This window comes from Drosophila kikkawai, chromosome 3L (genome assembly GCF_030179895.1).
Source record: "Drosophila kikkawai strain 14028-0561.14 chromosome 3L, DkikHiC1v2, whole genome shotgun sequence".
Taxonomy (NCBI): Eukaryota; Metazoa; Arthropoda; class Insecta; order Diptera; family Drosophilidae; genus Drosophila; species Drosophila kikkawai.
The window spans coordinates 7,330,569-7,357,184 of NC_091730.1; the positions used below are offsets into that span (position 1 = coordinate 7,330,569).

The 26,616-nt window shown below is 38.8% G+C and overlaps 2 protein-coding genes across 3 annotated transcripts in view; both read right to left on the reverse strand.

Moving 5' to 3' along the window:
* The window catches only part of LOC108071534 (adenylate cyclase type 6), a 42,750-nt gene extending 23,785 nt beyond the window's left edge, over positions 1-18,965 (reverse strand). The window contains exons 1-10 of one of the 2 annotated variants that reach the window (XM_070285268.1): positions 18,708-18,965; positions 9,128-9,363; positions 8,412-8,681; positions 6,299-6,410; positions 4,196-4,356; positions 3,354-3,847; positions 1,647-2,035; positions 1,448-1,568; positions 912-1,104; positions 48-197 (exon numbers count right to left, since the gene is read on the reverse strand). In XM_070285268.1, coding sequence (XP_070141369.1) covers positions 48-197; positions 912-1,104; positions 1,448-1,568; positions 1,647-2,035; positions 3,354-3,847; positions 4,196-4,356; positions 6,299-6,410; positions 8,412-8,681; positions 9,128-9,343 — 2,106 coding nt within the window. In that variant the 5' untranslated portion in view covers positions 9,344-9,363; positions 18,708-18,965. Of the gene's footprint in view, positions 1-47; positions 198-911; positions 1,105-1,447; positions 1,569-1,646; positions 2,036-3,353; positions 3,848-4,195; positions 4,357-6,298; positions 6,411-8,411; positions 8,682-9,127; positions 9,364-18,707 lie in introns of those variants that run through there. The other variant, XM_070285267.1, reaches the window with a different exon arrangement.
* Positions 18,966-24,444: 5,479 nt separating this feature from the next.
* Positions 24,445-25,397, reverse strand: LOC108071496 (uncharacterized). The gene is made up of 2 exons (XM_017162258.2): positions 25,324-25,397; positions 24,445-25,167 (listed from the first exon to the last, which is right to left on the reverse strand). The coding sequence occupies exons 1-2, from the start codon at positions 25,324-25,326 to the stop codon at positions 24,547-24,549; spliced, it is 624 nt and encodes a 207-aa protein (XP_017017747.1). The 5' UTR covers positions 25,327-25,397; the 3' UTR covers positions 24,445-24,546.
* Between the last annotated feature and the right edge of the window lie 1,219 nt (positions 25,398-26,616).

Consider the following 26,616-nt stretch of genomic DNA (forward strand, 5'->3'; position numbering starts at 1 on the left):
TGTTACCTCCTAATTTCAAAGGAAATACTGCTCCTAAAAGCACTCACCTGTTGCTGGTTTTCGCGCTGTGTCCGCAGCCTGGCCTCGATGCATTGCCTCGTCTCAATGAACGCCTTGCGCTGGGCCTTCTCCTTGGGCCAGTGGGTGTAGACGCCGGTGAGATTGGCCAGGAGGAGGGCCACCAGAGTACAGAGCAGCTGCGGGGGCAGATCGGTAGGCATTAATGACATTACAGGCCATAAATACTAGGAAAACAACACTTAAGGAGGCTGCAAGGAAGAGGCGCCCTTCACATTCTCGATTTCATTCAATTTAGCGGCAATTTAATTTAATTTCATTTATGTCTACTCGCAGGCCCTGGACACGTGCCACTCTCAGCTGCTGCTGCTGTTGTTGTTTTCCGCTACTGATTTTCCCATTTTCACTGGCGAGGGAGGCAATTAAAGCTCTCGGCCGCCTTATGGCGCAGTGGGTCTCAGTTTTATTGTTCGTTAAATCAATTTGCATTTGCGGCTCTGTGGAACTGCCAAACCTGTTGATAAATGGCTCTATGCTTCATTTGAAATGTAAACAACAACAGGGGGATGTCAATTGACATAGGAAACCCTAGACTATAGTTGGCCATGAAATTTGAGAATAGAAAACTTGGCCTTGTTAGCAAATTAAAAGAGTTAACTTATGTTTACTCAGACAACAATATATATAAAATAATAATTTATGAATTATATTATTTAAAAAATTGATCTTCACTAAATTTTAATGCATTTCATTATTAATATATACTTTTAAAGCCCATTAAATATGTTTAAATTCACAAATACCTCGCCCAAAAATCACTTTATACACAAAGACAATACCCAGCATCTTAACCAAGGCTCAGACCACACGTGTGTCGTCTGTCTGCCACTCACCTCCTCCCATTTGATTGCCTCCGTCGGCTCATCTTCCCTGGCGGCGGCGGCCGTGGTGAACCTCAGACAGGTGTACAGATGGACGACGCTTAGGATGATGCCACCGATCAGAGCCTCTCGGAGCCGCAGGGGCAGCATCGTGTACGTCATGTAGATGAGGACGATGCAGCAGGCGCTGCCATTGAAGGATTTGCTGCCGGAGAGGAGAAATTCGGACACGAGAAGAGCGATTAGCACCAAGGAGAGCACAGATGTGGTTGTTTGCTTAGCAGGACTTTAGCTGATTGTTGCCGGCCAAGTCCCTGCAATTAGCGAGACGTGAATGATTAATTTCGTCAAGCCAGGCAACAGCTGCCAGACACTCAGAGAAAACTTAGGATAGCAAGAGCTCAAAGTATTCAAATAGTACCTTTTTCAAGACTATCAAATAATTTGTATATTTTCTTATTTTGTTAATTAAAATTCTTATGATTTTTTTTAAATTTTATATTTAAAACTGATTCTGCCTGTGTAGGCTTAATAACCAGTAAACCAACCTTGGCTGCATGGCATAGCTGACGGCGACTTCGATGGCCAGAAAGGTGCCCAGGATGACATAGGAGACGAGCACGAGGAAGATCTCGTTCATGGCCGGCTTGGACAGGATACACAGCAGGACTGTAAGCAAACACAGACAGATTAGGAGCCAAAGTCAACGGTCAGAGGTCAGCCGAGCGACGAGAAAGCTCAACTCACAGGAGTAGACAATCCCGCAGATTAGCATGACAATGAGGAAGACCAGCACCGACTCATCCACCTGCATCAGGAGCAGGGCCAGGGCGTGGCCATAGCTCAGCGGAGTGTCCAAATTATTGACTGACGCTCCTGCGTTTGACGATGTGTTTAACACTTCATCACGTTCCGCAAGCGAAATTTGATTGTTGTCGCGGACACGCGGCGTATACGTAATGCGTTTACTGCCAGCACTCCGCCCATCATCATCATCATCACCATCATCATCATGGCGCTCTATAGCCGGAGCTCTGTAAACATTATCGGGGGCAGTGTCAACAATCAGCTGGGCTCCTCCTCCTCCACTGACCAGCTCGATCTCGTCCAGACTCCGCTTCTCCCGTATCCTATATCTGCAATAAAGTCGGAAATTTCATTTCACTCGTATCTCAATTGATGGAAATGTCTGTTTTGTGTTTGGCCAACTATCCGTCTTGTTGCCATTTATGGCCAACATAAATATTTGTGTGAAAATAAATCGAAATGTAAATGGAAGCGGCAGAGAAAATGAATTTGCAGAGTCAGTTAACGGAGACGAGCCTACGTTATTGATTAAGGTTTTGTCTTGCGTGCGTGTAGAAGATACTTCTCAATCGGTCTAGTTTGTTGACAAATATTCAAAGGAAAATAAATAAACAATAGATAATAGTAGAAAGTACAAGAAAATAGCAAAAATTGCAGGGAAAGTGGCTTTTAAAATAACCTAAACACCTCTCAATAGACGGCTGAGAATTTCATATTTTTAATTTACACTGAAGGTTGTCTGCATCTGCGCTTCTTCATTTAGACGTATTCTATTTCAGCATAATTTTATTATAATTGAGACTCAAATTACATCCAATAGAACCCAAGGAGTTCTTTGTCTTTTCTATTTATAACTGACCTTAGGAAATCTGCCTTACTCTCTGCTCATTTTATAAGCAAATCAGGCTCTTAGATTTTCCATTGAATTCAACTTCTAATTATCTAGACAATGGCAGAGGGAAGTTAATAAGTGTCTTGCCTGAATAAGTAATCCATTTAAATTTTGTTTGACATTTTCCATCACAAATTAATGTCTTAAATTATATTTGCCTTGGACTTTTCTTGGTGTTGCTTTAAATTAAATTTTTCCTCTGTTGATTAAAGCCATGTCATGGATTCCCTTCGATCAATTGTGGCCTTTGCCTTGGCTAAAATTACTTTTCTTGAAGCTTAACTTGTTCCAGCCTCTCCACCATTCTGCCTAAAATTCAATTTGAGCCTACTTTGGACATACTTTTATGGGCTCAGCTCTTCTTGGCCAGCCTAAAGTTGTTTGATTGAATTTCAGAGCCGCGCGTAAAAGTAAAAACCTCAAATGCGAAATATGAATCGCCTTTTGGGAAATACATTCTTGGTTGAGGGGTGACCTGTCAAAATGTACTTCTCACCTACAGGGTTTTCCTACCCCTCTACAGTGCTGATAAGTTGGCTTACATTTTAGATTTAAAAGGATATTCTTCACTTTAATAACAAGAGTTTTTTTGTACCTAGTATTTTCCTTTTCATCAAAACGCTTTCTTCTAGAAAATATTATCTAATGTTTTCTAAATTAATTTTCGCTGGCTTCAGCTGTTTTTAATGCCCTCACATTTGATATTTTTTCTGCCCTAATACCTTTAGTAATAAGTAATTGGCAGCACTGCTCACCTGGTGCGATGCTGCTGGTGTGCCTTGTGCTTGTAGCGATGCTTGTGGAGGCGTCGATAATGTTTGCGCTTCTGCCGCCGCCACTGTCCCCATCCGGGCCCATTATCATTCTCGTCGAAGTCGGCCGGGTCGCGGTTAACGGCGGATTTGAAATCAGTGCCTTTTGGCCAGCCCGCAAGCCCGGTATCGAAATTCGGAATGGCGGAGGGTATGTTACTATTGCTGCTGCTGCTCCTGCCAGTGGCAATTTGTGGAGAGGCTGATGCCGGAGGCTTTATTGTGGTTGTCGTCAAGTTGCCACCGGTCGTCGCATTTGCGTCCAGACCGATTTGGCCGATTTCCAGTAGCAGGGAGCTGCTGCGTCGCAGCTGCAGCGTGGTGAAGACCAAGTGCGTGCAGGATAGGGCCAAAACCAAAGCCAGAAGCAGGGCCAGGATGTGCGTGGTGTTGCTCTGGTTCATACGCAGAAAGTAGCGCTGATACAGCATTTCCACCTGAATGAAATCAGGAAATTAGTACACTGGGAGAAAGGAATTTTGCAGATTTTATATTCAAATTGAATGGAAAAACGGATATTTTCTAAAATTATTTATTGGAAGCTTAATAAAAACCCAAAAATTCTCTTTATTTAAGTATAATAACATTAGTAATTTCTTTATCTTGTAAAACACATTCTTTTTCCAAGTGCCAGAAACAAAAAAAGTTGAGCAAACTTAGTAGCAAGGCTGGCGAAAAAGTTGCAAAGAACTTTGGCAGGAGCAGAAGCAGGAGCAGGATCTGGGCCAGTTTGAAAATTGTTTGGCAAAGGATTTTATGCTAAGCTTTCAGCGTAAGTAGCTTACCTGGAGATTCTTGAACTGGTGCGTGGAGCAGAGACGCAGGATGATGCGGTTCAAACGGAACCAGAACGAGATGCTGGGACTCATTGGACCGTTTGCCGCACCGGAACCTCCTCCACCGCCGCCCGGATTTGGATTGTTGGCCTCCATGTTGCCAGGATCACCTGAAAGCAGAGTCATTCAATTTGCGGCCAGAGACTTCTATGAATATATGCCTAGAGTCCTTGCACAAAAGCCAATTTAATTAATACCTCAGACGGAAAGTTAAGTTCAATTTTGGAATCTGAAGTCGAAATGCAGCTCAACTGCAATTAGCTGTTCAAAATGATTACATGCCGGGAAATCTGCATACGAAATTGCTGTTGGCACACAAATAATTACACATTCGAGTGACTTTTGCAAATGGGAAAACCTTTGGCAACAATTAGAATTATGGAAATGGGAGGAAACAGCATGGAAAGTTTTTGAAAGTTTTGCAGTTACAGGAGACTTGTAATTGTAAATGTGTGAATGATATATTATTGTTCAATGAATGTTGTGTGTGGGTGTTGCGTGAGCAGAAGCTCAATGAGTCTGTTGATGACTTTTAAATGCAAATTTGTGTTGATAATTCCCATTGACACATGACTCACATGAATAAAATAGTTTAGAAATGCCTCTCACAGACTCATTAAAATCAGTGAATAAAATATAAACCCGTTTTGTGTGTAATCTGGGTTGATTTAACTTGTGACATGTATACAAAATCACAGAAGTTTCTGCCTATTTATGCATATTTTTCAGTTAATTTGCTTGTAAACTTTTGTTGGAAAATATAATGTTTAATTAGATACTTGACTAGGCTTAAAAGGTATAAGCTTTTAATGCCAGATTAAGCGAAATGTTTATTTTGATGAATGTTAAAAGAGGATAATTCTTTAATCAAAATAATTTTACTAAGAAACCTCTTATTAAACTGTTGTTTACTAGTGAAATTTCAACTTATTTATATACCTCCTTCTCTTTTCATTAAATATGACCCACAAAATAAACAAAATCACACAAAATTATGTTATTTTGGTTTAGAAATCATTATAAAATTAATTTCCCGTTCCAGATGAATCTATTGCACTATTTTTTCACCCTTGTTAACACAAAGTATGTCTTTTTTGAAGGCAAACCCAAACCAAATTATTGTACCTCCCCTTTTGGAAACCTACATATTTCCTTGGCCATTCTGACATCGAGTACAATTCATTCGCTTAACGTGTTATACACATTTTCGATTTGCCAGGCATTGTGTGTGGCACATCATCATCAACTGAGCCTGACATTTCTGCTGCCCTGCCCTTCCCTTTTTCTCCCCTAAAAAAATAACCCTGTGAGAAATGAGAATGGAAACCTTGATTTCAAATGCAACACACAAAGCCATAAAATATTTTATTGTAAAATGGAGAACGTCAGCCAAATCGGCATATTAAAATCATTCAACTGTCCCGTGCCCTGACCACAATGCAAAAAACCACAGCAGCAGCACACACACAACAGAATTCCGTGTGGCGGAATGGAGTCTGAGATGTGGAAAGGGATCTTGGAATATGTTTTTATATGCATCAATAAATAAATGCCAAACGTGATTATGTAAATTCCATAGAAATCTACGCAGCGTCCTCTATACAGATGTCTATCGAAGCCAAGCAAAACCGAAGGCGGGGCTCGGTTTCTGTTCGCAGGAAACGCAAACTAAAATAAATCTGTAATGGGGTCTGGGGCTGGATGATACAGGAGAAGCCTGACAACCTTGAAGTGGTTTGGGTTGGGTGGTGGCAAAAGCGATATGTGAGTGAAATGCCAATGACAAGGAAACGTGAGACGAGAGAAAGAGAGACGAGACTGCGAAATAGCCTCGTCAAATTCAATATGACAATGACAATCAACTTGTGACATTTTGAGCGGTGCGGTGCGAGCGGGGAAGAAGACAAAAAAAAAAATAAGGGTCCTCTCGGCAGGCAAAGGAAGCATGTGTGCATGTCGGTATTTTTATTGACCCTGAGTAGCCCCCAGTAACGAGAGGTAAACGCTTTCCTATTACCCAAGACTTTCTCCGCATTCTTTCATTTTTCTTACCGTGCTGCAGCAGCTGCGCCTCGTCACGTTGGTAGACCATGGGACTGTGGCAGGTGGAGCTGGAGTTGGTGGAATCGATGGATTCGTCGATGTTGCAGCGCGTAATGCCAGCCTGTTGGGGGATGAAGTGAGTGAAATAATTGAATTATTATAGCTGGAAGGCATAAAATCTCATTTATATATTACAATTAAACCACCGAAAATTGTCAATAAAATTTAGATTACTTTCAGCCGTTAGCAACAAGCTTTTAAATGTGAATTTTTATATTTTAAACAAATAGAGCATCAATTAGCTAAATATATACTTATATTTGGATGCACAAATTACCTTAAAATACATTAATAATATTTTTAGGGGATTTTAAGAAATCTTGTAAACTTATTAGAATGCTAAAATATGTTGAGTAAAATGCAAACCATAATTACTTTTGAAAATATTTACTAAATTCCAATAAATATTTATGGCTTTGATTTGTTTATATGCTTAAAAGTATTCAATTAGGTAAATAAACATAATTAATTAAAGCTCATAAATACTTTTCTCTAATAAAATGCAATGAATTAAGTTTTAAATACAATAATAAATTACTTTTAAATGTATTTTATTGGCCATAATTGAAAAATCATTGTGCCAAACTTAATTCAAATGTATAATACCTGAGGCAATTGAAATCAAATTAAATTTATTTAAACTGGCGATTAAAACTTTTAGTAAAGTCAATTAAGCAGAACTACAAATGCTCTAATTTAGTTGAAAATATCCAGACACTGTGTTAAATAATAATTTATAGTTAGTTAAAGAGTTGCTTCTTTCCACGTTTATAGTTAATGTTTCTACTCTCATTTAAATGTACTAAAGTATCCATTTGACCCTTGTAAGTATGCTATGATTTTTTTGCGTCCACAAACAATTGAACTAAACGTTTTACCCACTCAAACACATACCAATGCACACTCTGGCACACCCTGGCCAACTGAGACTCGTGTGTGTGTGTGTGTGGATCCCCGCGGCGTTTTTAAGCAAATTGCCGCCCATTTGAATGCCAGAAAATGTTTTTTTCTTCGTTCCTCTCTCGCCCTTTTTTTTTGTTGCCTTTTCAATTTGCTAAACTTTGTCAATTGACTCTTGACAACGAACGCAAATAGAAATATACACACTCGCGCCACACACACACAGTTGCCAAGTGGCCCCTTGTGCCTGTGTGTGGTAGTGCTTTTCCCAGGACATCGCTTGTTAGTTGGCATTAAAACACGTTAACTTTTATAGAGGGAAACGTATCTAAAAGAAATATACACACAGTGGGGAAGGTATTGCAAAGGTAAAGAGGAGTTAATAATAAAACTCAAATAAAAACGAGTGTAGAGAATCACGGGGTTTTTCCAGTTAAGTATCTTTTTTAAAAGCTTTAAACTAACTTTATTATTCTCGAAAAGCAACAAATAAGTGTTCATTTAAGGGAGTTTGATGTTTGGAAATATATAAACGAAAAATAAAGCATAGAACAATTTACTGAGATTACTGTAAAATTTCCTATCTCTACCAAAAATCCTAAACATTTTTAATATTAATTTTCAATTTCAAATTACTTAAAAATGAGAAACCTTATACAATTTCTTGTTTTTCCAACTTGCTTAAGTTTTATGTTCAATTTCTAACTAAAACCCAAGTAAGAAGCCAAAATTGTTTGACTAAATAAATTAAAAAACTAAATTAAAACAAGACTGTAAGAAAGTTTAGAGAGTTTTCCTTTGGCCCAAGGCTCTTTTCCCTCGAGCCCAATTTCAGCTTCGATTGCGATAAAACAATAAATTTAATTAAAGCCAAATTTCCTGACATGCTGTTGCTGCCTGTGTTTGCTTTTGCCAGATTGTTTGATTTTAAATACATTTTCCAGGACACCCTTCTCTCCTTGCCCATTAGCAATGAAATTATATTTAAATTTAGCTCCAACTCAGCTTATTTGTGGCGCAATCAAATTAAATATTTAAATCCCAAAGCACAGGTAAGTAAGAGGGAGGGTGCCTGCTGCCGACGTTCTGTCCATTAGGCGGGCAAATTAATTGATGCCAGAATCCCATTGCCCATTGGCCCCCATCCACTAACCATACTCACCGCAATCAAACTGCTGCTAACCATGGCCTTGCCTCCCTTGGCACTTGTATTGAAATGTTCGATCACCTCCCAGTTGGACTTCTTGGGCGTCGAAGGCTGTGTCTGCGTTTGCGGTGGCTGTGAGGGAGAGCCCGCTCCGGAGGAGCTTCCACCACCACCACCCTGCCCCTGGCCGGGCACATGCAGCTCCATGGAGGCCTGCTGGCTGCCACCGCTTCCCGCCTGCCGCAACGAGGCCGAGCGGCTGAAGAACTTTCTGTGCTTGCTCTCCTGCAAAAAAAAAAACAGGGGAAATAGGATATAAAAAATGCGGTAAATGGCTCATTGTGTACACTGGCTAGAAAAAGAAGCAACAAAAATTAAGACATTATTCGGGCCATTAGAGAATACAACAAATTACAAAAAAACGAGGAAAGCCTTATTGATCAGAAAGGGTTACTTGTTCTTTTATGTAAATTTGTGTTAAAAAATTTAAAGAAGTAAAAGCTTGTTGCCAAATTTTTATAAATTGTTATCATGTGTTTATATTTAGGATATGTTATTTGACTTCCTTTTTAACTAGTTTAATTTATATTTATTTTAAAACATTTCTTCTTTATCATTTAAATAAATATTTTATATTTTTTTTTTCCCTTATCCTATTTTCAATTTCCTCGTATTTTTCCCAAGTGCACCTTTTGCGTAATGTCTTTGTGCTTGTGGTTCAATTAGCTCACCTCCTTGCTGCTGGCCAGTCCTGGGGCTGTGCCTGCCGCACCTCCTCCACCAGGACCACCTCCTCCTCCGCCGCCGCCATGGCGCATTCCCCGGAGAGAAAGCCGCTTGGACCACTCCCGCTTCTGGCTTTCCGATGACAGCGAACGAAAGATGTGGGTGGCCCCACCGCTTAGGCCACCTGACCCACCTGGGCCCGCTCCCGGCGCTCCACTCATCCCGCCGCGACTGTCCTTAGCTGAAAGGAGAAATGAATGGAGGGGAAAATGAAATTGATTTTCATTTTACATGCTAAAAGAGAAAAACGGGAGAGTGCGCTAATTTCTAAACAAATTGCCAATTTTTGCGCTCGACAGCGACAGAAAATGGCATTAAAACAATAAATTCGATTTTGCACAAGCGAAAGCACAAGCAAAGGCAAAGGCAAACCCCAAAACAAAGCAACTCAAACAGAAACTGCCGCCGCCCCCGCAAAAAAGCATCGCAAACTGACGCCGCCAATAAATATATCGTATCTACTTTTCGGATTTCCCCCGCCAGAGCCTACCGTTCCCTAAGTATGTATATATTTTTGTAGGATCTTTTTTTTTAGAGGGGGTTGAGAGGGGTTTTGTTTTTGGGTGCCGGCCCACTTAAGTCTCACGAAATGCTCGCCAGACACGCAAGGTCCTATCAAAACAGGAGCCAGGATAGAAAGGGGGCAGGGAGGGCCAGAACGAGTACAACTTCAGATTGTTTGTAAAATTTTCGAATGAAACAAAAAGTGGGAGGAAGAAAATGTATAGAAAATTTATCTTCAATCTAGCGAAGTTTTAATACCCTTATAAACTTCCAGAGATTATCGAAGAAATACTGTAGATGAGCTGGGAGAAGGTTTATGGTTTTTACAGGGTTTTGTTTAAAAACAAAAGATATAAAATGGGCGAAATTATTATTCATAAAGAATAGGGATTAGATTCTAAGTAATTTATAAATTTAATAAATCTTAAAATAAAATAATTTTAATTTCTATACCCAACTACAAAGTCAAAGAGCCCGATTTCATTAGCATTTCAAACAAAACTGTGCCACAGACAACAGCAAAACAGTGAACGAGAGGCAGAGAGGGAAAAGGCAGAGCGGAAAAGACGGAAATAAAAGAAAAGCAGGCAGTTCGAGGGAAAAACTTCTCATTGTGGAAAGTCTTAAAGCCAGGCGCAGGTCGTCGTTCGCCGGCTTCTTGTTCTTCGGCGCTTCAGCGTCTCGTCTTCATCATCGCCGCCGTCTTTTGCCTTTTATCGGCTTTTGTTTTTTTGCCAAAGGCGGCGGTGAAAACTTCGCAAAGGGGGCGTGGCAGGCGGAGAGCGGAAGGGGCCAAACACAAGTGCCTGGCCACCGGCATAAATATGTCCAAAACACAACGCTCCGCGTGCTATAAACAAATTGTTTTGCTGTTGCCAAAAAAAAAAAAAAGAAGAAATATTTCAACAAGAAATTCTTCTTCGAAAAAAAATTGAAAAATTGAATGGAAAAATGAATATTAAAAAAGACAAGAACGAAGCTATCGAGTAACGCAACGGGCAACCCACCAAAAATTCACATGAGAAATTCCTTGGAAATTCTCGTGAATCAGTTCGCACAATTTGCCATTAAAAGTTCTTTGTTTTCCATTTAGTTAAACATTTGTGCCACCCGTCGGGCACATAATATAAACTATAAGTCATATTTCTTAATTTCTGCTCATGAGAAATATTTGTATTTTTCACCAGATATCAACAATCCATGGAGCGAAGGTCAGTGCTTTTCCAATTTACCACCTCATTAAGTCTTAATAACCATTTTTCTTGATTATTTCTCAATTTTTCTATAAATTGTATGTGGAAATTCTATGTAGAAATTAATTGAGTAATCAATAAAATAGCCATTTCGCAAGTTATATTTCCATATTCTCATATCAACTGCGAGCAGAAGAAAAAGTCTACAAAGTCTGCCTCAATTAGGAAAACTTTTCTCTGGCTCAAAAACTAAAGAGACAACTTTATTTTTGGGCTGTTAAAAGTCACCAAAGTTTGCTGCCACCACACACAGAAAATACAGAACATAAAAAAGCACAACTTTTGCCAACTTCCAAGGCATATGCAAAATAGCAAAACGGAAAATCTGGTAGAAGGGGGAAAATTTGTGGAGCGGTTGCCGCGGCAATTGAAAACTCTCCTTGACAAAAACCCATAAATGTCGTCATCGTCTGTCATTCGACACTTATCGCTGCCTCGAGGAAGCATCATCCATTGAAATGACTTAAGTCTTGAGCTATTTGAAATTTTCCTACGCAGCCTCGCGGGCTTTTCCAAATCGAAGAAGACGGTGAAAGCCTTTCTGACAGATAGCAGGATGCCAATGGATTTAATTGGCCTGAACTTTGTTTTGTTTTGGATCCTTTGAGGATAATAGCAACAGCTGAATGCGTAATCAATCATAAATTATAATTTTTGCAAGCCAAATCAAATGATTAATCACAATCAGTCGGAGAGCAGAAAATGTTTGTCATGCTGCAGCAGGAATGCCAATCATTAGCCATCGAGGTGGGATTGAGTTATCCTTACTGAGACTAAACTCTAGACAAAAATATAGGTGTGATTGTAATGCTATCGGGATTAAATTGTACTTTAAATTCAGTTTAGAAATGTCTTATTATAAATTATAATTCAAATAAATACAGAGAGGAAGAGATTCTTCAAGTTCGACTAACCTTAATACTCCCTCGTCAATTTTAATTCCATTCGCTTATCCCTTGTTTGCATTTCTAATATAAAAAGAGCTTTTGGAACCCCTCTAAATCAATGTCATCCCCCCCACTGCCACCAATACCGGCGGAACATTTGCACACCCCGCCAGGTAAAATGGCGAGTAAACAGTCCCGACATGTAGGAAATAATGGTATATCGCCTCGGTTATATTCGATTCGATGCGATTCGATGCCGCAGTTCGATGGCAATTCATTATGTTAATGGCGCTAATGGTCTGGCAAATATTGTGCCAGCAACAAAAACACGGTGAAACAAGAAAGCACAGCACCAGCACCAGGATAAACTTTGTGTCAGCAAGCGCGCCAAAACAAAAATTAATAAAAACAAAACCAATTTGATAAGCGAAGCAAATTAATGAGGGCAGAGCTTTTACTCCCTCGCACCTAAAACCTAAACCTAAAACACGACATGTGTAAATGGGAAAGTGAAAGGAGGAGCAGACAGAGTTTTCCAGACTTAGGGATACCTTTTGTAAGCAGAAGAAAAGATGTTGGTTTAATAAATTAATTTTAAAATAAAATAAAAACCCTTATTGTATTTTTAATAACAATTTTCATTAAAGAATCTATTAGTCATATTATTTTATATAATTTATTTTCTTATGCTTTTCCATTATCCAAGAATTAAACCATTAAATTATACATTTATCTATACCTGCGTTATGCTTTTGATTTCCTCTATTTCCCTAAATTTTTATAAATTTACCTTACGTTGTCTAAATACCCCAATTTGGCCACTCACTGTGGTTAAGTTTCGGACGAATAAAACTAATAATATTTCCCCAAAAACTACCGAATATAACAGAAGTGTGGAATTGAATCTAAGAATGTTGAGTGGGAGCATGAGCTTTGTCTGTCCCCTCATGCATATTCATTCATTAACCGGGCAGCAGAACAGCTGCTGGCATTTGGCCCAAACTCGAAGCGGACCCCTTTTACACCCCTCACACACTCACCCTCTTTATACAACACTCAATCCCCCTATCACCACCCACCAACCGGCAACTAAGCCCACGACCATTGCCACACAATGTTCCAGCCTCTAGGTAAGTTCTCTCTAAATATAGTTAGTGAAGCCAGCATTCACGCACTCATACACGTGCGGCCGACACTCACCCACATACTCAAAAACACACGCCACAATTACACTGAAAAAAAAAATGTACAAGAAAGGAGACTAACTTAGGGAAGCCGAAATTTGTATAACCATACATATACACAAATAATTTAACAATAAAATTAATTAAAATTAAGGGAATATATAAACATTTTTATGAAATTGTGTAACAAATGAAATATTTGCAACTATACGAAATCTTTTGCTGAAGCCCTAATATAAATTTTTGCATAAATATTTTTCCTCATAAAAATATCAACATGTCAAAAACTAATCCCGTAATTAATAGACGTGTAAAAATTCGTCCAGTGTACTAGATATTTTTAGTTGCCGCCAAATGTTTATGCTGCCATGTGCTGCCTGCTTTTTGTTTTTGTTGCTGCTTTTATTTTTTGATATTTGCTGCCTTTTTTTGTTTACGCATCGTCATCTTTGAGCGTTTTGTATAATGTTTGCATTTCATTTGACGCGTTAAGGTGTTTTTCGGTAGGAAATTTGCATTGCCAACGAATTCATTAGCCGGTTGGAAAGGTGGGCAAAAGGTGATAGCTGATGTGAGATGAGAGGTGTGTGTGGAGGAGGAGTTTGCCTGGGAAATGCGTGTGCCATCTGTAAATCGGACCCTGACACTGAAAGAAAAGCAATGTGTGTCATGAAAGGAAAAACCAAAATAAATACTTGAAAATTTAGTTAGCTTAAAGAAATGAAATCAAAGGAGATATGATCATACCTTTAAAAAAATTAAATTTTATTATTATTTCATCATTTTGTAAAACGAAATCTTTACTTTTTGAAAGAATAAAACGGTTTAAGAATATTTATCGCATATCAATTAGACCACTCTCTATTTTTCTCTCAGTAAGTACAAATATTTTCTTTCATCTTTCACTCCTTTGTGAAAACATTTTCAATCAGAAATTTATTTGAGTTCAAGCTGAAAATTCCACTCGAGGTCTAGCATACCCATTAATTAACATTCTCCCCAAAAGCAACCGCTCTTAATTCATGGAAAGGGAATCCTCCAACCCAAAAACATGAATATGTGCCTTACAAATAGAATGGGTTAAAATAACATTCATAATTAATTCAACTAGCGAACAAGAAGAGAACGAAGAGAGGGCCATATGAATTTGTTTAGCTTATAAATTTGTTAAAACAAACCCCAAGCCAAAAACCAAAGCCAAAAACCGAAGAAGCAAAAGCCAAATGCCAGACAGAACCCACATATTTGCTGAATGAATTGTGGCCAGTATATGCAAGAAATATTGGGGGCAATAAAACCGGTCAAGAGTATCGTAATAAAACTCAAAACCGAAAGGCATTGGACGATGTCCAAAATGGGGAAAAGTAAGGGGGGCAAAGTTCGAATCCAGCAGCTGGGCGGAAAATGATTTTCAGGCAGCTAAATGGGTAAACAGGTTGGCAAAATGACTTACTAATTTGTGACATGATCCAAGTTAGCCAAGCCAAGCGGATGAATGCTACATCCTCTACCTTTACCTAGCGATGCTATCTACCATCCACCAGGCCACTTCCTCCCGCCTTCTGTCTAAGTTTATAGCCTTCGTCCTGTAGTCCTTCAGAAGCTTCATTGTCAATGATGTGCATTGAGGAGTGAAGAGTAACGTCAATAACAAAGGAGAGTGATCAACTGAAGAGTACTCAGTACTTTCGTTATGGGAAAATATTAACCAAAAATATGCCTTATTTAAAAAATTAAAAATAAAGTAATTTTCGTAAAACTTTTAAATTAAATAAAATAAAAATAAAACCATTTTTCGAAACAAGTTACTTCTCTAAACATTTCATACTTTTCTCTAAAAGTTTAACTATCTTTTCATACCTCAAAAAATGTTCAAGGATAACAGGATTACCAAGTTAAGAATACCCATAAAGCACAAGAATCTACTTTACTAAATTGCTACTAAGTCTCAGACAATTTGTTTGGTGTCCCTCGGTAATAAGGCTTAAGTATGCTATTAAAATTATTATTGTAGTTGTGATTTTTATCCTAAATAACAACACTACCATATTTTCCTGATCACTGGGTAAATCGGCAACAAAACAAAGCCAAACAGTTCCTTTTCCTTCCATTCCCATTTGCCATCTTTCGTTGGCGTTCTCTGTATTTTGCTGTGTTTTGTTCGCCGGCCTTTTCCTTTTACCCAGCTCTTCCGTTTGCCATTGGCTTTGTTTATTTTAAGTCCATTATCCGTTATCCTTTATGCGTTGCGCTTAGAGCCATGTGCTCCTGTGGCCCAGAGGCCCCAGTTCCTGGCTCAATTCCGATAGCTGACTGGCCCCGTTGACTTTAGCCCTCTGCTATGAATAAGCCTTTAGTTGGTTGTATTACCCCATGTGCTTTTGCATATTTAGTTTTGTGGTTCCGCAATGCTCCTTTACGCCTCCTACCCCTCCTGTTTATTGTTTGTGCAGCCTGCAGCCGCCTGCAATTTCATTAAAGTTATGCAGCGGGCAGGCTATGGCCTTTCCCCCGGTCATCTGACCGGGTGCCCATGGAGAAGCGTTCCGAGGACCTCCTTCGAGTCACTGGGCAATGTCAAGCATCGCTTTGGCAGACAGCCAGCTCTCAAAGCCAGGACCTTCGCCTTCGACGCCTCGAAGTCCCTACGTCATTGCTGAAGGCAGTACTCGAAGCATTGATTGCTCAGTTGCTCATAAACATAGAACTCATTGGGAAATTAAATCAGAAAGTGTGAAAGCAAATTTTATTGCCAGGAAGAGGGGATATATATGTACTGAGCTATAATATTATAAGAGTATTTTTATATATAAAATTTGAGGTTTTTATAAACTTATTCTTAGTAGTTAGTTTATCTTTTTTTTTTCTTTGTTTAATTTAGTTTCTGCAACAATACTACACCTTTGGTCACTTTGTTTAAGTTTTTAACAAATCAAAATATGCCTTTGTTCTCTGAATTCTTTACACTTTATTAAACTGGCACACAAAATGCGAACGAGAACAATTTAAGTGAATTGCATTTTGATCAAGAGTCAAAAAAAATTCCGATTCAAATTCCGTTCGATTGCATTTCGATGCTCTCGCATGCCGCATAAAGCACAAAGTTTATGATTGTTTATATGGCAGACATGAGCACACATTCTTGCATATCCGCATTTGCAGTTTGTTGTGTGTTTATTCACCCAATATTGAGTGTGTGTATATGTCTGAATGGCGAATTTTCATGGACAATTGCTGAGTAAACAGAAAATTGCATTCAGTTCATTGTTCGCGAAATGTGCTTAAATTTATTTTTGTTTAATTTTGCAAACCGGAAAGACAGCAACGTAACAATTTATTTTTTTATAGAGTCAGGTGACCCGAAATGCAATGGACAACAAACGTAGGCCTCCTGGCTCAGTAAAGTAATTGATTTGAACTTGAATATTTGGATTCTGGTAATTGAGTTGAACTTGAATGAGCAGCGTTTTGTATTTCAGCAACGAAGTGTGGCAAGTTCAAGGACTCGCATTTTCCATCTCATGTGTCAAAGGATGCCCGGGGAATTAAAGCAGAACCGAATAGACTACGCTCTCGGATTAGAAAAATGAAAGCTGCACATGAACGGAGAACATATTGAACAGAGTGCTGCCCTGCCTCCGGGATTGGGGGTTCCGGATTCGGAAAACGGACAACGGAGACTGGGACTGTGACTGGGTCTGACTGGCCAGAAGTTTCCATCGAATTCGTGCGTGGACTGCTAACAAAAGAGGATTGTGCTGGCACTAATCAGCCTGAGACCAGCGGCCAAGGAAGAAGGGTCGTAGGTCAGTGAAGGAGAGCTGGAAAAAATAATTCCATGAATAAATTAACACGCTCAACAGCTGATTGGATTTGGCTTTTAAAGGCTGGAGATATATCCCCAATGCGGCTAGCATATTCAATTACTAATTAAAGATGGCCAACTTGGATTTATCTGCAGTGGAAAAGAATTGGTAAAGAAGGTGAAGTAAGGAATACTCTGCACATACAGCCTCTTGAGTAAACAAATAAATATTAAATGCATTTTATATATCAGAAATCGATGTATTTAGTTTGTTTATAAGCATTCAAAGCCTCTTGGAATATTCTTCCTACCCCAAGAAAGAGTAAGTTCACATTCGTTGGAGGAAATTTAATGTATTACAGCCCAGTAAATGTGCTCAAAGCTTTCAGCTAATGACATTCAGGCTAATTAGTAACGTGTTCACACAAATTAGGCATAGATTAGATGGAATATCATTCGATATGAAATTGAATGCCAGACGACTACAGGTAGGGGGCAGTCCCAAGCCCTTAAGCCCATATTTCATGCACAGTAATTGAAATTAGACAAAATATTAAAGCCTTGAAATAAAGGTCTTGGAACTTTAAGTAGAACTTTTTAGGGCCTCGTCTTCCAAATGGAATTTTAATTTGCGTTGAGCCATCAATTTCCTAAAACGCTCTCACATCACACCCCAGCTCAATTATGAATTCTCTGTAATCCATAAAGTTTTCTCTTTGCAAGATAACTGGCACATCTAAGCGGACACCCGAGCGAAACTTTTGTGAGACCATCTTTTTAGCCACACCAGGACATTTAGTTGCTCAAAGTTTTAGCCAGCCAGGTTGCCAATGAACATATCTTAAGTCAGATGAGCCGGCATAAATCCACACTAAGACCTAGGCGAGCCTATGAGATAAAAAGTCATAGAGAACAGGAAGGGAAAGTGCCTTATACACAAGGAAAAACAATAGGAAAATTAAGCTAAGTAATAGATATTAGAATTACATATCAGCACTGAATTTAAAGTATTAAAAACAAGGGAATAAGAACCATTTACTATTGTATTTGGACTTTAATTCCAATAAATAAATACACAAATAAACAAGAAAATAAATGCTACAGCATTTAAATGTTAAAATTCTATATTATTTCTAGAGAAACACTCAATTAACAAAGGCAAACATTTAGTGTGTTTGAATAATTATTTTCTCAGTGATGTGGGGGATAAACAGGAAGTCGGCCGGATGCCAGGAAGTGCGGAACTCTGCACAAGATTACACTCCACCTCTGATGGCGCATAAACTTTTGTGTTTAACTAATTGCTGGCTCACACCAACATCACATACTCGCCCTCGCACTCTTCTTATCCTGGCCCATTTGGCACGCCCCACCTGGGGAGCACATGCAATTTCCAACTCTGACACTACTAAACCGCACTGCCTGACTGTGGGGCCGAGTTTACTATCTCATTATGTATACTTAATAATTTACAAAAATATTCATATTACGCATACGCCCCGTACAACGGAAATGTAAATAAACCAGAGCCAACATTGCACTGGGAACCGCAGGCGGTAGAGGACAGAGAAGAATGTACTAAAATTAACGTAAACAGAAGCCAAGTTGGTTTCGGGAACAGCTTCAGTGGTTTCGTGGGGTCGTGGTCGGTGGAAGTGCTCTGTCCCGTGGTGTCCTGTGTGTGTGTGACGTTTAACATAATTAAATAATTAAGTGCTTAGAGTGGCAGGCAGCTTCTGAATGAACTAAAGCGCACAAAGGGAAAAATTCTTTGGGAAGACAGCTAAATTCTAAGCTTCAACCGCCCAGCGCACACGGGGCGGCTACTTAATGTTTCGGCTATATTAAAAGGAGCAAATCAGAATTTATTTCCTGTAATTTTGCATACATACCTCACAGGAGAAAAGTTTTTCCCCAGAAAATCGTCGTCGCGCCTTCCTGCGAATTTCCCGTATTCTTCTTCTCCGATTCTCCTCGACTGCTGATGATAACGTTGATGTTGATTAGGCTGATGATAATTTATTTGAGAATTTCGTATGCAATAAAGAACAACATCTGAAGATTTTTCGCATTTTTCCTCGTTTGTTTGTTTTTTATTTCGCTTTGTTTTCAACGGTGAACTTTTGAACTTTAAAATGTGCGCATATTTCCATTGCCAAGGCGGCTGCATACCAAATGAAATGCCCGTTTAAAGGAAAAATATTTGAAATAATTATTGTGAATTTATTTTTACATCCCCGGCTCATTCTCGTTTCGCTCCCTTTCGATAACTCGCCCGGCATTTTGTTTTTCTTTACTGCGGCTGCTGAAAAAAAGGTCTTGGCAAAATAAACTGTGTAAAAACTTTCTCCCTTTTTCACACACACGCGTGGGTTCAACAAAAAAAAAGAAATTCAAATTAAACTGATTTGTTGTAGTCACCGCCGTTGCCAATATTGTTGCTTTTGCGAGATTTTTATGGTTGACAGTTCGTTTTTTATGTATTTGATGTGGCCGAAAAGGGTCTTTAAAGCGTGTAACCAACAACCGAAACACCAAAACAAAAAATCCATTCCCACGTCAAGAGAGGGGAGATGAGCAAATAAACAAGTTGAAGTTAAATTCTTGGTAATCGAAACATAAATATTAAATTTATGAATCAGTTTATTATTGCAAAAAATTATCAAAACGAATAAAATTCCAGATTTGCTATGGTAATGAATATCTGAATATTTTTCTGTATAAATATTTGTATAATCATCAGAAAATCTCTTATGAAAAAGATTCGGAATTAATATAGATATAAAATACATTTCTGTAGAGGATGAAGCAAATAAATGTCGATTTTAATTAAAAATCGAACTTATATGTATTTAGTTGAATGTTTCTTCTACAAGTTTTCTTTATTTCAAAGCTTAAAAAAGCTTTATTTTTATTTAATCTTCAAGAAACACTAATTGCAAAACAGAACAATATGTTAAGACCATGTCATGCAAATTGTAGCTAGTTGCATTGTAAATTCAAATCAGAAATTCCTTTATGTTCTACTCCCACACTGCGTATACGCAACGCAAACTTTTAACAAGGTACTGTAGTAATTGAAGTAGGAAAATGGGCACAAATCAAGTCAAAACAAATCAAATTAATTTGTTTGCTTTATTACTTTGACCCAGTGGCTTAGACTGTAATGGAATTGGTGGTGGAGGAGGAGACCCAAAGGGGACAGCGTGTTGAGACTGACACCAAATGGCTGGCAATTTGCATACGAAATAGGCAAAAATTGGCAAAACTGAAATTGCAGGTGAAAAAAAGGAAAGCCCACTGGCATAGGTGAAATTACATAAAAAGGCGAGTGTACAAATAACAAATTCGAGCCAAACAAAATGATTGAGAGGCATAAAGACACGCCATCGAGTCATCAATAGGACAGGCCCCGATAGCCAACCAATTTCTCCTCCGTCTTCTCCTCCTCGTCAGTCAGTCGTCCTCAAGCTCCCCATCAACTAAATCCCAATCAGTCAGCGAGAATCAAAGCACAAATCAGCGCCCGACAAAAGTCAAATTAGAAAACAGGAAGGGCAAGAAGAATGGGAAAACAACGAGAAATAAATGGGGTTTCAGAACCAACAAATTAACACTCTTTCAATGCATTTGAAGTCTATTTTAAATACTTAAAAACACTAAATATTTAAGAGATTTTTTATTAACGTAGAAGACTTTTACAATGTCACTAAATTTGGGATAATATAGGTAATGGATGTTGTTTGATTTTTAAATCACCTGGTAAAGTGCCTTCAATTATAATTAAGAAAATCAAATTAAAGGATTATGAAAACAAATGCTTTTTTATTTTATATTTTATCCTTAAATTGTAATAATATATATATTATAAAATGTATTCCTCCCATTTGCCATCTTTCTCAATTATCATCAAAATACCCTCCGTTAGTGTACAAAACAAAACCAGAATTCATGGACAAATGAAGCGTCAAATTAGAAAATAATAAAAACAGAAAATATACAGCAAATCTATAGAAAATAAGTATATGAAAATATATACAATGCAGGGGAATGGGAATCAAAACAAAAAACAACAACTGCTGGAGATACTTGAGCCGGAAGCTTGCTTGGTGGCAGCAACAACAATGAATCAAGGATCCGGGGAGGATTCAAGGATGCAGCCCCGTGAAGACAGCCAAGCGGCAAAGATAAACCCGCATTGAAATCGCCAAATGAATGGGAATATAGCAGAGACTGGGTACGGGATTGAAGCGCTGAGGTGGGGTTACGGCGGATGGTTGGATGTTGGGTTGCCATTGTTATTACTGCTGTAATACGCTTTGCGGGGAGATTACAATTTCTGATTACTTTGTTATTAATAAACACAAAAAGCGTGCCAAACACAGTGCCACCCTGCACACTCGTACAGCCCCAAAGATGCAGGCTGACACATTGCGAGCACATTAGTTGATCGACAATGGAAGTACTCAGCTGGAGAATACTTGGCTCCTACTCACTGAAGTATGGTTAAATGGGATTGGGAACAGTTTCTAGTTTGAGAGTGAGGTTTTGACAGGGAGAACTAAATTATAGTTATTTCTAAATACTATATACTCGTATTATTCAAAAAGGGGTTTACATCATGAATAATAGGAGTGGAAATAAACCTTTAACTTTAAATAGGTCTACAAAAATTTCTTTAAAGATCTAAGGCCAGCTAAATGTAGATTTTCTGAATGTCTTATTAAAGCACAAAAATCTTGAGACACTGCTTTAATTTTTAATAAAATCTCACAATGCAGAATAAAGGATTTCCCTCATAAACTAAACTCATCATACCTTTCCAATATCTGTGAAAAACCGTGAACAATGTCATTGCCCATCCCTCCTTCCTCTCAGCCAGGAAATTCACCGCCCCTAAGCTGCCTGTCGGCGACGCGTTTATTTTATCATTTTTGTGCTTTGTTAGGCAAAACGTTTTATTAATAAACTTTTCTGTGCCGAGGCTCACAACAAATACCAAACAACAACATCGGGAGCCCTTTTCGAGGGAAAATAAAGGAAAATGCATTTTATGTGTTTGTGTGCGTGTGTTTGTGTTTGTATTTGTTGTCGAGGAAAATTCAATGAAGCTGCTAAGCCACACAGCTAGTTGCCGGGGACTCTGCCACTGAATTGATCGGACGGAATTAATGGAATGACAATTGCAAAATGTTTAACAAGAGGCGACACACGAAGACAGATTTAATTTGTTACACAACAAAAATGTTGGTAAATTAATTGCATTTTAATTGTTTTCACTTTGGAGCGAAAGAGCTTGGCTGTATTGCGGTTAAATTAAGTGTGTTTAATTCGTTTTCTTTCAAGGCAATTTGCCGGTTTACAGTTATTTCGGTTATTTCCGTTTATTCAATTTACTTTGCAATTTTAATGCGGACTTAATTCATATTTAATTTTGATTTATTCGAGCCGTTGTTGCCATGTTACTTGAGCGCTGTTCTCGGGTTCATCTTTATTCACTGTGGGACTTCGTTTATGTTAATTTTGATTTATATTTGCTAATGATTTGTTGCTGTTACATTTACGGGGTTTTTGGGGGTGTGTTTTGTGAGGCAAAAAAGAATGAGTAATTTTTGCTTATCTTGAAAATGTTTTGGGTGCCTGAGTTCGTTTACGGAAATTTTGAAATGTTTATAAATTAACATTAATATTGCATTTTGTTTGGATTTATCGTGCAATTAAATTGAGTTGCCTTTTGAATTATGTTTGTTTATTGTTTGAGAGAAGGCTGAGTTGAGAATTCAAGGAGCTTGATATTTCAGTTATTATTTAATAATTTAAAACGTTTATTTAAGACTTTAATTATTATAGTTTTTTATTAAGGTATTAGGGTTAAGAGTTATAGTAAAAATCATTGTCAAAGAATGCATTCACCAGGAATTCCTTAAAAATAATTATGTTACTTGGGTATTTTTATTTTTTTATTTTATTTTATAGGTAAACCCCATATACCATTATATTATAATTGTATTTTTCATAGTATTGCTTAGTAAATTTATTAAATAAATATATTATTCCATCTTTTTTTGACAAATTAAGGCACTTTTGAAATTTGTTGACCTTTTTTGTTTTAGTTTTTTGTCTTATCAGTTTTGATCTAGTTTTTCATTGTTATCAATCGTTGTTTATATTTATCTTGTATCACATCTGCTGCTCTGCTCCCTCACCTTTAGCACACTTTCACTTTGGGATTCACTGGGTGATTTTCACATATTGCCAGGAGAGACGGCGGATTCCTTTTCGATGGGACATTATCTTGAATCTATGGCCCTTCAAACGATTTTCACTGTTGCTCAGCCGTGTATCTGTGTCTCACTCGCTCGCACTGTGTCTTCTTTAGTCCGGCCGCATTTTCCGCTTTTCCACTCCGATTCTGCTCCGTTTGCATTCGGCAATATTTAACCCGCAACTGACTCGAATTTTCCTTGGACCTCGCCTTTTATACGATTTTCCCTGTAGCCGCTTCGTCAAATATTGAATGGCCAAAGCTTCGGCAGGCTTTTCCTACATTTTCCGCAAGCTTTTCCCGCGTTCAACGCTTAACGAAAAATGGGAATTGGCTTTCAATCAGAGACTGTTTACAGGTGTTTGTTTTGGCCCCGATTTATTTGAGGTTTATGCCCGCCTTCCCTCCCCCAAAAAAAAGGAAAACAAAAATGGGAAAGAGTGCAATGCACTTAAAGCTTCTTCGGGGTTAGATTTTTATTTGTTTTTGATATCTTGCGCAGCGGAAAATGGGGTAAAAGCGGAAAGAATGTACAAAATGCCAGCCACTTGTTGCTTCGACTTGATTTTCTTTCTCCCAACGCAGCGCTTTTTTTCTCCCTTCTGTTGCTGAATAATTCATAAGTAATTCAACATCGACGGGAACATCCCATCTCGCCACCGCCAGAAACATAAAAATCCCATTTATATTTAGGCTCAACACAAACACCCTCCGCCGGAACCCGAACAGAAATAACATTTAAAACTTTTCAAATATTTATACGGCCAATTGGAAAATTGCTGAATTATTGAACTGGCGTGAACTTGTCAGCGGGCAAAGTTGCGGAAAACTTTCTCGAGATTGGTTAATGAAAATGTATGCCGAGCGCCAACACGTAAAGACAACAATAAAACCCGGCCACGGGCGGCAACAAATCAATTGAGAGGGGGGTAGTGGTGGAGGAGCTGCAAGGACTTCAACGACGACGACGACGAGGACGACAGTGTCTTCCAGAGAAGAGTTCCCTGGCGTCGTTCCGTGCGCTTTGTGAAAACATTTTTCTAATTTCCTGTCATCAATATAAATGAAATGTTCACGGCAGCAATCGACTTGTTAATGGGTATCAGAGGGTTTAAAGGGGTATATTGGGTGCTAGTTTTACCATATTTTAAAAAAGGATTCAATATTTAAGTACCTTAAAAACAGAGCTAATGTAGGCATAAATCTTCAATGACTTCAATGACTGTTAAATAAAATATACAAAATATATGATAAATGTTCAATTAAATGTTTTTATTCTAAGGTACCTTCAAGTCGACTCCCCCCGAACCTGTCCTTGCCCTTTCCCATTGCGTGTGAAAACCATCGATGTCGGAAAAGTATTTGTCTATGTATTTTGTAAAATTAAACAACAATTGTCGCACAGAACAGAAACAGAAATTCGTAGTGGAATAATAATAGAGGGAGTGACTCAATGGTGGAATGGACTAGAAGCGGAGTCGCTTCACAGAGCGATAGTGGTAACCATCATCCAGCAGGGCGGAGGAGTCCTCCTCGCCATTGGGCAGCTCCTCAACGACAGCATTTCCATCCAGGGGCGGCAGATACTCCTTTACGGGCAGCAAATCAGGCACCACCGAGGGCGTGCGGTAGTGATAGCCATCGTCCAAGAGAATGGCAGACTCCACTTCCTTCTCCTCCTTGGGCGCCTCCTCCACATGCTCCAGGGTCTTGGGCACCACATCCTCTTCGGGTTCTGTAATGACCTCCACTTCCACTTGTGGCTCGGTGGCAGCCTCTGTGGTGGGCTCTAGAGTGGTGGTTTCCTCGGGAATTATCACCTCAGTGGTGGTAGCCACTTCTTCCTCAATTACGGGCGGCAGGTACTCATTGCTGGGAGGCAGATAATCACGGGGTGGCTGAAGCACATGGTTCAGGGTAGCCGCATGCTGCTCTACTGGTGGCAAGTAATCACGACTGGGCACAGGGGGCAGCACCACTGGAGGCAGGTACTCCAGCGGCAGGTGGCTCACATCGCGACGCACCACAAAGCGGCAGCTGGCCAGGCTTAAGGCGGCCAGCAGCAGACACAGCACTTGGGATCCTTGCTGGAATATATAGAAGAACTATTTTTAAAATATTTTTCTTTGGGGTGCGAAATGTCTTTTATATGTCAAGATCACTCATGAGTTTTGATTGCGAAAATATCACTAGATTGATACTAATTGATCTTCACTTAATAGTAATTTTGGCAACCCTCTTACCATATTTCTTGTAACTAAAACGTTCGCTTCACTTGCTCTGCAATCTGGTTCTGACCTGCTCAATCTCTTGGAGCTGCGGTTGGGTTTTGCTGCTGCTGTTGAAATCGATTTAACTATTTATACAAAAAATTAGCGGGTACCACTAAAAAAAGTTCGATGGCCAATCGAACGCAATCGAACCGCATTAACACATTTGACGAAACACCTTTTTGGGCCTGGCATCTTCAAACGTGTTCGACGCCGGCTTTTTCGGGCCCTGGCAATGGTCATTGATCGGTGGTGAAGAGACCCGGAGATTGGAGATTGGCGATCCGAGAAACTGAAACCGACTCGTGTGTGTTTACCTATTTGCTCTGCACTATTTGATTGCCGAAGAATCTGTCAATATTTTCGTTAGAGATTACCCCTGCCCATGGCATGCCAGCGCCTCATTCCCTTCCGCCATTCTGCAAACACAATTGAAGCTGATCTTTTTCCTATAAATATAGTATCTATTTTTTGTCGGGGGGACCTTCGCTGCGATTTCAATGTCGCCGTTGTAAGACCCCAATGTCAAGTGTTTTGGGGCATTGTAACAATTACACCGACTGCAGGTCGGCAATGACTCGGCTGAAAAATACCTGAAAATATACCTCTTCGATCAGAATGGTGTCGGAGAAGTCACGCAATGGGGCGATGTAATTTGTTGCTGCATCATCCAACAGCAATTAACCGACTTATCGCACTTGACCGGCTCAAAAAAACATAAAAAAGAGTGGGTTAAAAACCCCGATCCCAACGCTCTTCAACCGTCTAAGTCCGCTTAAGATGAAATTGAAAACGAAACTCTAAATCGAAATCGAAATCTGACTCAAAAACACAAAGAGAAAGAATGAATGAAAGCTCTATGCAAAGAGTAAAAGCTGGGAATATATTCAATCAAATGCCATAAACCAAGCGAAGCTGTCACAAATCCATTTACCAATAAAAATATTAGTCTACCAATCTGCAGCAGTCGAAAAAAAATAATACAAAAGGATATGTTTTCAATAAAAAAACGAATCACAAAGCCAGAAATACCCTTTAAGGATGAGGATAAAGTTTATTTAGTTATAAACTATATGATTATGTGACCCACATTTAAATTTAATTGATATTAATAGGAAGTATAGAGACACAGTGCTAATGCATTGTTTGTTTTTAGACTAGACAGGAAGTCAAGTCCCTGATTTTCTTTCAACTTCTTTTTTAACACAATTTGTTTTTAAAATAAAATATAAATTTAAAAAACTATATAATGAATTATACAAGTTT